The 14,022-nt window shown below is 38.6% G+C and overlaps 1 protein-coding gene across 2 annotated transcripts in view; it reads left to right on the top strand.

Annotated features, from left to right (window-relative positions):
- The window catches only part of LOC117995850 (UNC93-like protein), a 138,465-nt gene that overhangs the window by 121,697 nt on the left and 2,746 nt on the right, over positions 1-14,022 (top strand). For both annotated transcript variants that reach the window (XM_034983863.2, XM_034983864.2), the window contains 4 exons: positions 1,494-2,182; positions 3,858-4,080; positions 6,651-6,813; positions 7,933-8,200. In XM_034983863.2, coding sequence (XP_034839754.1) covers positions 1,513-2,182; positions 3,858-4,080; positions 6,651-6,813; positions 7,933-8,200 — 1,324 coding nt within the window. In that variant the 5' untranslated portion in view covers positions 1,494-1,512. The remainder of the gene's footprint in view (positions 1-1,493; positions 2,183-3,857; positions 4,081-6,650; positions 6,814-7,932; positions 8,201-14,022) is intronic.

Genomic DNA, 14,022 nt, shown 5'->3' with positions numbered 1-14,022 from the left:
GTCCTTTAAGCTTAATTGAAGTGTAACAAGCACTTCAGAGAATACACAGTATGTGCTTAATTTGTAGCAATTATCAATTATTGTCCAGCCTTCATTCTATACTTAATATAACTACCGACCTTATATTTTACTAGCTGATGCCCGCGACTTCGTACGCGTGGAATTAGATTTTTTAAAAATCCCGTGGGAACTCTTTGATTTTCCGGGATAAAAAGTAGCCTATGTCACTCTCCAGGTCTTTATCTATACCCATGCAAAAATCAAGTCAATCCGTTGCACCGTTGCGACGTGATTGAAGGACAAACCAACAAACAAACACACTTTCGCATTTATATAAGGGTACGGATGTGTTCGCAATTCGTTGAGACCTTCGCGATATTTTTCAATACAGTGGTTCAGTGCTTATGTTGTCTCATTAGCATTATACTGAAATTATACTTAATAATATAATACTAGCAAACCGCCCCGGCTAAAAGTAGCATATTATGTCCTTCCCCCGGGATGCAAGCCATCTCTGTACTAAATTTAAATTAAATTGAGTAAACGACAGACAGACAGACACACTCGCATTTATAATATTAGTACCTTTACCTATTTCACTAAAAAAATTATATTTACAAAAAATATACGCCGTCCAAATGGTCATTTATGGGCATTGTGCCCAAAAATATAAAACAAACCCTATAAACCCTTTGGATATTGAATAGATAAATATAGATAGATATTAAAAGATGACCTAGCATCTTTCTCATATTCTGGATGCTTCCATCTAATATACCAAAATACAAGGAAAGACAGCGCCGTATTAGCTGAGGCCCGCCGTGTTGAAACTCGAGCGTAGTTATTCTATTCGAGTACACATCCAAAACCTACGGCCATTCAATGTGCCATTGTGTAACTTAATATGTATGTACGTCGATGTTGTTACATTGGTAACGATGTGTTGTCACCTTTTGTCGATTACCAGTTTGTTTACGCTTTAATTTGTAAACGCGGGGGACAATGGTAATGTCGCTAGTACCTGCGGTGGAAATTTCTGGGAAACTACTATTGGATAACCGTGTAACGTAAGCTTTACGGAGTTTTATGTTCAGAAGCTGAAAAACAACGCGGTGGAAATGCTTCCAACGTGGTTCTTTAAAGATGTAACACTTTTTTTTAAATTCAGATACAAGTTAGATGGTAAGTGATGATGCAGTCTAAGATGGAAGTGGGCTAACTGGGAAGGGGTATGGCAGTTTTTCATTAATGCTTGAGAGTTCTCCATAATGTTCTCAAAGGTGTGTGAAGTCTGCCGATCTGCACTCGGGCAGCGTGGTAGACTTTAACCTAAACTCTCATTCTGAGAAGAAACCCGTATTCAGTTACCGTACAGTACCCGCCAGCCTACTGGCGATGGGTTGATCATGATGATGACCTAGGCAAATAAAACAATACATTATAAGAGCATAATCCATAGTTGAGGATAATCTAACAGTCGTTTTCTTCAACAGGGCAAAAGGAGGACACGGTATGACTGCGACGCACGGAGGCGGCGGTGAAGATCACCGGCCGGATAAGGATTCAGTATACACCATCAAGACAGGCTTCAAGAACGACGGATACCAGCACGAGAAGGACACGAACGATGACATCGTCAAACCACCACCTCTGCCCACGGAGGACGACTCATACCCTTCAGGGAAAGTGAAGTTATCGAGAAACGAGAAATGGAGAATACTAAAGAACGTTGCGGCCGTCAGCTGCGCGTTCATGGTCCAGTTCACCGCTTTCCAGGGAACTGCTAACCTCCAGTCTTCGATTAACGCCGCAGATGGCCTCGGCACGGTCTCTCTTAGTTCCATTTACGCTGCACTCGTAGTTTCATGTATATTCGTCCCTACGTTCCTTATCAAGAGGCTAACGGTCAAATGGACCTTGTGTCTATCCATGATGTGCTACGCGCCATACATCGCCGCTCAGTTTTACCCGAAGTTCTACACCCTTGTGCCGGCCGGTGTCGTCGTCGGCTTGGGAGCAGCTCCCATGTGGACATCGAAAGCCACGTACTTGACTCAAGCGGGAAGTGTCTACGCCAAACTGACTGATCAAGCCGTAGATGGCATTATTGTACGATTCTTCGGCTTCTTCTTCCTTGCGTGGCAGACTGCCGAACTATGGGGAAATCTCATCTCTAGCTTAGGTAAGTCCCCAGTCCTTCATAACTTTATAATTTAATTCCATGAATTTAAACTCGTTACAGTAGTCGTTAGTATAAATAAGTTTTTACCGAAACATCCGGGTTCGCCGTTCTGATGATATAAAATGAGGTTTTTTCATCACGCAATAACCTTCTTAGTTTAATTTTTATGATAATATGAGTAGTCGAGTCGATCACGCTTAAGTTAATTTCAATGAGATGTAAACATGGTGGTAGCTTGTAAAGAACTTTTGCAATGAAGGTAGATAAATCATCATTATCATCATCATCAACAACCGATAGAGATGCACTGCTGGACATAGGTCTCTTATAGGGACTTCCACACGCCACGGTCTTGCGGAATCCAGAGGCTCTCTGCAACTCGTCTGATGTCGTCCGTCCACCTAGTGGGGGATCTTCGAAGTGGGAAGTGGTGTTATACGAACTATGTGCCCTGTCCACTGCCACTTCAGCTTCGCAATCCGTTGAACTATGTCGGTTACTCTAGTTCTCCTACAGATCTCATCATTTCTAATTTGATCACGTAGAGAAACTCCAAGCATGGCGGGCGATGGAGAGCCATCGCCCGCTGAGTGACTCTGAGCTTTCTTGTGAGCTTGATTACAAGCTTATTAGCATATTACAATATTCTGGTCAGTTTTACCAGTTCTGGTTAACCAGATTGATTTATTATTTACTTAAACGTTTAAAAAATGTAATGTAATAATTAATACTTACAAATTACAATCTTCTTGGATCGGACGGCATTTGAACAAAACTATCACATCACCAAAAATAAGCTTTATATCAGACAAGCTGATGCTTGTTTTGTTCGCTTGGATTTAGGTTTTTAAAAAACCCTTGGGAACTATTGGCAAAAATCACGTCGATCCGTACTCTATTGTTACGAGATTTCAAAACAATTCGGCAAACATTTTATGATTTTCTGAGTCAAAAAGTATGTAGGGCTCTGAGATACAAATTATCTCAGTGCTTTAGTCAAGATCGGTTCAACGGTTCAGTGAAGTTGATTGATGATACTTTGAAAATCTCTTTTAGGGTTCGTACCCGAAGGTTGCCACTGATTGCTAAGCCTCCGTTGTCCGTCCATCCATCCGTCCGTCCGTCTGTCTGTCAGCGGGCTGTATCTCGTAAACTGTATAGGTAGAGAGTTGAAATTTTCACAGAATATATATTTCTACTGCCGCTATAAAAAAAAAAAGATTCCGACGAATTGAGAACCTCCTCCTTTTTTTGAAGTCGGTTAACAACTCCCATCGGCGGTGTTCCCACTAGATTATAACATGGGGTTATTCAAGGGGCGGACCAACAAATTCCTAAAAGGCCGGCAACGCATCGGCGGCTCCTCTGGTGCTGCAAATGTTCATGGGCGGCGGTAATCACTTAACATCAGGTGACCCGCCTGCTCGCTTGCTCGCTATATCTATTTAAAAAAAAAAAAAAAAAAAAAAAAAAAAAAAAAAAAAAAAAAAAAAAAAAAAAAAAAAAAAAAAAAAAAACAAATAGTTTTAGTTATATTATATTTCAAAATAGCCGCCATCAAAATTAAAGAAAATTAAAAAGTGTTATTTCTTGTACGATGATACAGAACCCCTCGTATGCGAGTTCGACTTGCAATTGACCGATTTTTTTTAATGTGTGAAACATTCTTCCACAGTATTCTCTTCGGGGGTACACAGTGGAGCCACGGCTAAAGAGAACGTAAGCAGCGCAGTTCTCGCCTGTGGGGCCGACTTCTGCGTGATCGGAGGCGGTCACCATGACAACAGGAATCTGCACCGGCCGCCTGACAGCGAGATATATGAGATCAGTGCCATATACCTTGCTTGTGTCGTCGTCGCTGTGTTGATGGTCGCTCTTCTAGTAGATCCTCTTTCAAGGTTAGTTATATTATATTCTCTATATATATACAAATGAATTATGTGTTGCTGATCGCAAATCTCGATAACGGCTGAACCGATTTCGCTAATTCTTTTTTCATAATATTCTTTGAAGTACGAGGATGGTTCTTACGTTTTTTATAATTTTTATGATAGTGTTTTTACCTACCACCACTTCAAGGAAATTTCTAAGAAATTTTAAATAAATATCAAAAAATGCGTAACAGGCAGGATTCGAACCTGCGGCTTCTGGGTTCGCCCCCGACGCTTTGACCACTAGGCCACGAATTCGCTTACTGCCAGTGCCGAACTTAGTGATTTGTATGTTCATTCAGTACTAAAGCGGCTGTTAATTCCATCTAGTAGCGACACTTTGCAGTTGCTTTGCAACTAGTTTCGATAACTGCAAAGTGCCCATATTACAATGCAGCTCTTTGAACGAGAACTGACATATTTGTTTTTTACTATATTTTTTATGATAGTGTTTTTACCTACACTAGTTAGTTATATCATTATCGTTTTGACGACCTCCTTGGCGAGGTGATGAGTGCGATCTTATCAAATCAAAATCGTTTATTTTTAAAAATACGTTAGTAATCGATTTGCCTTCTCGTTTCTAATTCGAACGCCTTGGGATCCCAACGTTTATCGGTTTTCCGAACTATGTGCCCTGCCCATTGCCACTTCAGCTTCGCAAGAATTAGTGTAACCGACATAGCTCAACAGCTATGTCGGTTACACTAATTCTTCTACAGATCTCCTCATTTCTGATTTGATCACGTAGAGAAACTTCGAGCATAGTTCTCTCCATTCATTCATAAGAGAAGATAAAGCCTTATAATTCAGAATTCCGTTACAAGCGTATAATTATATCCTTCCTTGTAATTTGCCACGCTTTCATCTTCATTTCCTATTCCTATTTCAATTGTGAAGCTAAATTAAAAATATAATTAAATTCTAATACAAAAACCGGTCAAGTTCAAGTCTGACTCGCATAGGAAAGGTTCCGTACCATCGCACAAGATATATAGCTAACACTTTTATGTAGAACACTGCAAGTTAATAATTTTGATGCAAGTTAAAAAAAAATTTTTCGTGAATACATTTTAATTTTTTTGTGATGATTTTTCCTTTCTTTGTGCTATAAGACCAGCCAAATTTCATAATTTCTAGATCAACGAGTCAAACAGACAGACAACAAAGTAATCCTTTAAGGGCTCTTTTGTTTCCTTTTAAGGTACGGGATCCTAAAAATTCTTCTAGATTTCTAGAAGTCTGAATAAAATGAAAATGAATTTCATGCCCATTACAAAATTGTAAGCACTGCTGTTGACGCATCGTCGTTTTTAGAACTTTTTTCAATTATCGTTAATTGACTGATTCCAACATCACCACTTAGTTTTAAAGTATCTACAAAGTTATGTTTTTTGTGTTTGTAGTAGTTTGAGCTATGAGTTGATAGATCAGTCAGTTAGTCGGTCAGTCAGTCATTCAGTCGGTCAGTCAGTCATTCAGTCAGTCAGTCAGTCAGTCAGTCAGTCATCTTTTTCTTTCATATTTAGATTTTAGATGTTTTTCATGAATGTAAAACTCGAATTGCTTAGAGAATATAGGAATATACCTATTGTTCGCGACAGGTCGAGATGGCATTCGGCGTGTGAGGTGGGAGGGACGCCCGCACACCCACACGTCACCCGCGCTGTCCCACACCGGGTCGGCTCGGGGGCTGTGCGGATGTGCGGGGCGTCCGCACCACGATTTCTATCTCGACATGGCACGTACTATAGTCATGCTTTGTATATCTATTTGAAATATTATAATGTTTTATATCTTGGATTTCCCGTCACCCCTAGTGCTCAATTCCCTAATATTTGACAGATATCGATTCGGGGTCAAACCGAGAGCTCACTCACTCTAGTTTACTCTGGTAAACACACGTGGGAACCGTTCATACAAATTGGCCCATTGAATCATTAGTTAGTTTGGGAACGTGATTCGCATATTAATATTGGTTCTCTGGTGCGTAATTGATCAGTCTAGCGACAGCCGCAACATTTTGTTTAAAAAAAAAACTTTAACAACATAAAGTTATAATATGTCTTTCAGGCCGATTCATAGAGCGAATTAAGTTGTGCGTTGATAGATCAGTCAGTCAGTCCTTTTATACAGGATGTAACCAGAACGCTAGCAAATACGAAGACCGGTGATGATTATTTGATATTACACCAAAAAAAAAACGCGAAAACAAAAAAAAACCCATATTTTGTAAAAGTTCACGATATATTGCAAATCAATGCCACGTCGTAGGTGGGGCATTGACCTGAGTTTTGCACGTCATACGTTGCGGGGTTGAAAAATTAATAAAATAAAAAACAATAAAATGAGGCAAATGGTTATTGGTATTGGATTGTGTTTAGGTAGTATAACAATAACGCTAAGTTTTTGCTAGCGTTCTGATTACACCCCGTATATGTATAGTTAGTGTAAATTCTGTGGGCATGGGTTTAATAAAACTCCCATACTCTTCTTCAGGTTAGCCCGCTTCGATCTTAGAGTTTTATTTTGTTCAGGTATGGTGAGAAGCAGAGGACATCGGAGTCCAACAAGTTGACAGGCATCCAACTCCTGTCTGCTACGGCTTACCAACTGAAGAAACCGAACCAGCAACTGCTCATACCGATCACACTGTGGATTGGAATGGAGCAAGCGTTTATTGGCGCTGACTATACACAAGTGAGTACTCTATCCAGCCCGCCCGATTGTGTAAGAATAATCATTTCATCGCTATCCCAATCGTCAAGAAATTCTGCTCTTTGATTGGTTGATTCGCTATTTACATTTTTTCACAGCCAATCAAAAGGCAGAATTTCTTGACGATTGCGATAGCCATGAAATGGTTACTGTTACACAATCGGGGGGCAGTTCACAACCTCTACAGAGTACAGTACACGGCAGAAAGTAATAATGTAAAGCGACCTTTAGAAAGAAATTATGAAAGCGGTTTTGCAGAGATTTGTCATTGTTGTTGAGACCGGTAAAACGTCACATAGGTATGAGTGACAGAGACAATGCTCGACAAAGCCGATGTCTCATTTTGAAGGTCGACATTAATTATTGTTTTCTGTCGCGTAATTTATCCCGTCGTCTGTCCTTATGACCTACGCTTACGGGTTTGTTGTTGCAATGCATGCGGTTTCCGTCAATAGACAGAGTAATCTAAGAGGAAGGTTTATAAGTACGTACCTATAGTTTAATATTGTTTTTTTTTAATTTAATGAAAATATTACAATAAAACTCAAAGCTAGCCTTATCAAATTACTATACAAATCATGCTATGAACTTACAAAATGGAAAATATATTATTATACAGGTTATAATATGCAGAACGCTAAAAAATGAAGACATGTGATAGTACCTACTGATGATTATTGATATTATGATACCACAAAAAAACGCGAAAATAATCCTATTTTTTGTAAAAGTTCACGATATATTGCTAATAAAACATCTGACTGACGCTAGAGGTCAACGAACGTTGCGTAAGTAGGCCACTCGGAGTCAATGCCACGTCGTAGGCGGAGCATTGACCCGAGTTTTGCGCGCTCTACACGGCGGGTTCGAAATATGCTAAATCACTAAAACTACAAAATGAGGCAAATTGTTATTGGTATTGGATTGTGTTTAGGTAATATAACCCAGAAACATAACATCTATTGTACATACCTCAATCTATGCAAATGATTATGATTATGATTATATTATGATTATAAAGCTAAGTTTTTGCTAGTTCTGGTTACACCATGTACGTACCTATTGTTTTAATTATTTTAACGAAAATTTTTCTTGTTCTAGGCCTATGTTTCGTGCGCCCTCGGCATCCGTTCCATAGGCTACGTGATGATCTGCTTTGGCGTAGTGAACGCGCTCTGCTCTCTACTCTTTGGGTCAGCCATGAAGTACATCGGACGGTTCCCGATATTAGTGATGGGGGCAGCCCTGCACCTTGGTCTCATAGTTTGGCTCCTCATCTGGAGGCCGAACCCCGAGTCTCCTACGGTGTTCTTCGTGATTTCCGGCTTGTGGGGAGTTGGTGATGCTGTTTGGCAGACTCAAGTCAACGGTAAGTTTTGATGCTATCTTCCTAATACCTATAGTCCGCGACAGGTTGAGATAGCAATCGGGTTATGAAGCGGAGGGACGCCCCGCACACCTGCACGTCACCCGTGCTCGCCCGCACCGGGTTAGCGCGGGGGCTGCGCGGATGTGCGGGGCGTCCCCTCCCCGATTGCCATTTCAACTGGTCGCATACTATATATAGTCCATATAAAATGACCGTATATATTTGTATATTGGATAATATTTATAAATCTTTGATTTCACTAACCCCATAGAAATAATTCCTTTATACCCGTACCGAGGTACCTACGAAATAGGTACTCCCACCTTCCATACGTAACATCTAGTGCTCAAATACCAAACACTTGACAGGATGTCAATTCAGGATCAAACCGAGAGCTCACTCACTCTAGTTCACTCTGCCTATACTTTGAATACGTTTATGTCTCGCTTGATGCTTCGACACTTGCCAAATGTTTGTTTATTATACGTGCTTATATTTTGACTTATAGAGAACCTTGTTTTATTCATAACATCATTATAATACGGTAATCATTTAATCAACACGGAAAGAGTCAAACGTAGCTCACGATTTATTTGTGTTATAATAGGTGTATAATTTTTAGTTTTTATAGGATAGGAATTTGAGGAGTATGTTTAGAAGAGAGTATTTTGTAACTTGGCATGTTTCTTGTCATTTTCATTTTACCATTGCCACTTCAGCTTCAGCTCAACGGCCATCCTGACGTTCACTCGCGATTAGTTGAGCTAATTAGATCGGTTACTCTGATTCCCCTACGGATCTCCTCATTTCTGATTTGACCACCTTGAGAAAATCCAACCATAGCTCTCTCCATCGCCCGCTGAGTGATTCTGAGCTTTGGCCCATTAGCTATGGGCCTCATAAGAAAGCTCATGGTCACATGCGTCCATCCGTCCGAGATCCAACATTCTATCTTCTGTCTTTACCAGTAACATAATAATTATAATGTACCTACATCAAATCACACATCATCATACAGGTAAATAAACATAATTAATTATAATGAAATTGTATTACAAATAAATAACATCACAGTAACACGACTTGACCTTCTTATCTCCGGGTTTCCTGTGTCTTCAATTACACAAACATTGCGCTTAATAAATATTATAAGTTATAACATGTTTCAACCGCAATAAAAAAATATTCTTCTATTATTTGTTGTTATTATGTTGCTTCGTAAAAATTTTATAGTAATATAAACAGAGACGTCCTCACCTATGGTGCTGAAACGTGGATACCTACTAGCTATGGACAGGACGTAATTGTTCGGTAGGGAATCAGCTCTCTTGATGTGTGTAAGAACAGGAAGATTTTCGACTGTGGTTCCAAGTAGCAGCTGCGATGTTTTCTTAACAGTTGCCAGCCAGCCAAATGATGGTAGAGGTTGCACCTCTACACCAAGCGTACGCTGGAGGGGTTTGTCTAATCCATCATCACTCTATAGTGTGTCAGGCAGTGTAGGCAGGAATAAGACGACAGTAATACGTCTATTCATTACAGAGCAGAAGCAGGAAATTTTCACTACCACGTAATATTATACTGTACCTACTCATATTATATTCTTAAGTAGGTATGTACGTAGCTAACAAAAACTTAGCACTCGGGATGCTCACGCTAATAATAATCATACCTAACTACTCGTAATTCGGTGGTTATTGTTTTAATTTCAGTGGTTTTTGTAACATCTCGTTTTTATTAAAGTCTCGTTTTATTAAACAATTAACTAAATGGTCAAGCGTGTATCGAAACACGCATAAGGCAAGTAGTTCAACTAATAAAGAAAATATTGTACGTTAAGTTACAATTATCATGATCAACCCATGGCCGGCTCACTACAGTGCACGGGTCTCCGCTCAGAGTGAGACGGGTTTGGCTATAGTCTACCACGCTGGCCACACACCTTTGAGAACATTATGGAGAACTCTCAGGCAAGCAAGTTTCCTCACGATGTTTTCCTTTACTGTTAAAGCAAGTGATATTAAATTACTTAAAACGCACATAACTCCGAAAATTAAGAGGTGCGGGCCCAGGATCAAACACCCGACCTCCGATTAGAATGTGGACGTCCTAACCACTAGCTGTGATAGCTTACAAAATTAAAGTTGAAAGTTACAATACATAACAATTATTTATTTGAAACCAAATTAGTTTTTGCAATTGGCTGTTGAAGGAAAATTATAACTTCATCAAATGAAAATGATTTGAAAATTACAATAATGCCCATCTTTACTGTCTTGCGTCTACTGACGTTTGCATGCTGAATACTTCCTTTCTCAAAAATCCTTTCTTAGCAGAAGTCTACATTATCAGCTCGATTCGTCCGATAGTTTGAACTGTGCGTTGACAATGAGTTTGAACAGTGAGTCAGACACCTTTTCCTTATAAATATTTAGATATAACAGCTATTATAATATCATCCAGTGCAATCACACGGCAAGAAAACCTTTACAGAGTCGCTAAGTTCTTATTATAACTGTAGGTAACCGGCCTATGTCCGAGAATAGAAGCCATTAGCAGCCTGGCTATTTTAGTCTCTACGGGTACTTGCCTGGAATACTTACATCCATGGACAGCATTCAATTAGATCTTAATCTTCCAGATATTATTTTATTTTTCAAAGGAAAAAACCCGGCCAAGTGCGAGGCAGACTCGCGTACCGAGAGTTCCGTACTCGGGTATGTTTTTCGACATTTTACACGATTAATCAAAAACTATTATGTTTTTGTAGGTAAATTAGTTGTAGACATATATAGGTATAGTACCTATCTATCTAATAAATTAGTATAATTTATTTATTGATAATAGCAAATTATTGGCAATTTTAAAAAATTGCTAATTACATAACTTAGATTATTAGCTACTTCACTATCAATGATACCTAGAGTAAGTACTATAGTGGGTAGGTCATCATCATCATCAACATGATCAATCTATTGCCAGCTAAAGGGCGCGGCAATGGATTTGAATATCAATGGGCGCGAATAGAATAGAATAGAATAGAACAGAACAGAATAGAACAGAACAGAACAGAATAGAATAGAATAGAATAGAATAGAATAGAATAGAATAGAATAGAATAGAATAGAATAGAATAGAATAGAATAGAATAGAATAGAATAGAATAGAATAGAATAGAATAGAATAGAATAGAATAGAATAGAATAGAATAGAATAGAATAGAATAGAATAGAATAGAATAGAATAGAATAGAATAGAATAGAATAGAATAGAATAGAATAGAATAGAATAGAATAGAATAGAATAGAATAGAATAGAATAGAATAGAATAGAATAGAATAGAATAGAATAGAATAGAATAGAATAGAATAGAATAGAATAGAAGAGAAGAGAAGAGAAGAGAAGAGAAGAGAAGAGAAGAGAAGAGAAGAGAAGAGAAGAGAAGAGAATAGAATATAGGTAGTTTTAATTTACCACTGGTTCGGAATGCCGTTCCTTCCGAGTAGGACCAGCAAGAAACTCGGCGGCCTCTCAGAGTGAGAAGGGTTTTGACCATAGTCTACCGTGCTGGCCAAGTGCGGATTGACAGACTTCACATACCTTTGAGAACATTATGGAGAACTCTCAGGCATGCAGGTTTCCTCACGATATTATTTCCTTCACCGTTAAAGCAAGTGATATCTCGACCTGTCGCGGACCTACTTCACATTTTTTTAAAAATATTAGCCAAGTTTATAATGCTGACTAATATTCCCTTTCCCCTCCAATTAAGCGTAAAACTTGTGCTAGGAGTAGGTACGACAATAGTGCAACGGGTGGGGTTTGAACCGGTGACCTTTCGGTTTTCAGTCCGCTCCTTTAACCGTTGAGCTATCGAGGCTCTATTGTCCCGAACACTGCTCTAAGTTACAAGACTACACTAGACTACTACACTAGAGACTAGTTCTAGGATACAAATACTTCTAGCTAAGTTATTCCTAGCTCCATGAGCTAAGTCGTAGAGATTTTCGCCGCTTCGATAACTTAGCTAGCAAGACTGAATAGTCACGTGCGGTTTTGTAGGCACGTTTTTATCGCACTCGATAATAATTACCTACCTTACGGGCTAGTTACACGTTCACCATTACACATACAGCGATCATGATAAACTAGCTGTTCGCTTGACTTATTCACATCTTCCAACCTAGCTTTCCAACCTACAGGTTGGAAGTTGGGAACTTTATGTATCTTCGTCCAACCTCTGCCAGGCTGTATAGTGGGAATACATTTTTTTATTTTATAAAGAATATTAGCCATATTAAATGACTAATATTCCCCTTTCCTCTCCAATTAAGCGTCAGGCTTGTGCTAGGAGTAGGTACGAAAATAGTGCAACGGGCGGGGTTTGAACCGTCGACCTTTCGGTTTTCAGTCCACTCCTATACCGGTTGAGCTATTGAGGCTCTTAACATTATCTTAATTATTTTTGTTCCTAACTTCTAAACTGTCAATAATTCATCGACATTTTACAATTTTTTACAAATTAATATAACATCTTACAATGCATACACAACTATGGCGATTTGGTATTTCGATTTCCTTTTCGTAGACTCAGACATAACATAATCAAAGGTTTCCAAAATTTTATTAGGTATGTGATTCAGTAAGCACCTCTTGTATTCAAAACCATCCAAGGCATCAGCATTACAAGAATACCTAAAGACAAATTTGGTCAATTTTGGTGTGAAGTGGTTAACAATATCGAAAAACACTGTTCTAAGATTGTTTATATATTGTTTTTTTTCCGTAGTCATTCTATTTTTCACGTTCTTAATAATTCTCTTCTAAATGAATATTTTGCCAGCCACTGCCAGGTTGGAAGATGTTAGATGACACATAAAGTTCACAACTAGAGCCTCAATAGCACAACAGGTAAAGGAGTGGACTGAAAACCGAAAGGTTGATGGTTCAAACCCCGCCCGTAGCACTATAATTGTCGTACCTACTACTAGCACAAGCTTGATGCTTAGTTGGAGAGGAAAGGGGAATATTAGTCATTTAACATGGCTAATATTCTATATAAAAAAAAACTTGCAACCTAGGTTTGAAAGCTAGGTTGAAAGATGGGAAGAAGTCGTTCGCTTCGAATTTCTATCATCATCATCATTAACCCATCGCTGGCTCACTACTGGGGACGGGTCTCAGTCTATTCTTCTTGCCATCGATGGCAACTCATCATCATCATCATCTAGTTATAGCCTGACAACCCCATAGTTGCGCCGTGCGTAGGCGAAAGTAGGCGACCTTTTTTTTTCATCTCCTTGGACACTCTTTCAGCTGATACTCATCGTTTCATAAATAACTAATCCAGGAAGTTGATCAAAAGCATTCTTTTTCATTGTTTTTAACATCATCGGCACGTGATTTAGCTATAGGCACTAGGCCTATTCGCGATGTATCAATCTATACACTATGTATTATATTATTATATATTATTTTATATTAATATATTATATAATATGTTACTACTATCATCCGATGTGCTATACTATAACGAACTTTTTACTTACCTAACTACATTTATTTATACTTAAATTTAATGATTGCGTTTTTACATATTAAAGTATAAAAAAGTTAGTTTTAAAATAACCAACAGTTATTCAATGTTTTTAGTTTATAAGTAATTTTTAATTAGCTTTTAAGTATTATACCTAATGTTGACGATAAATGAGTCGATGTAATATTTTTATTTAAGAAAAATATTTAATTTAAACTACTGTGCTCTATCGCTATTACTAGCTATGAAAGCCTAATGGTTAGGACGTTCACGTCCACGTCGGGGG

Source organism: Maniola hyperantus, chromosome Z (assembly GCF_902806685.2).
Source record: "Maniola hyperantus chromosome Z, iAphHyp1.2, whole genome shotgun sequence".
In the NCBI taxonomy this organism is placed as follows: domain Eukaryota; kingdom Metazoa; phylum Arthropoda; class Insecta; order Lepidoptera; family Nymphalidae; genus Maniola; species Maniola hyperantus.
Note: the sequence above shows the minus strand (reverse complement) of the source record. Positions and strands in the feature narration are given on the sequence as shown.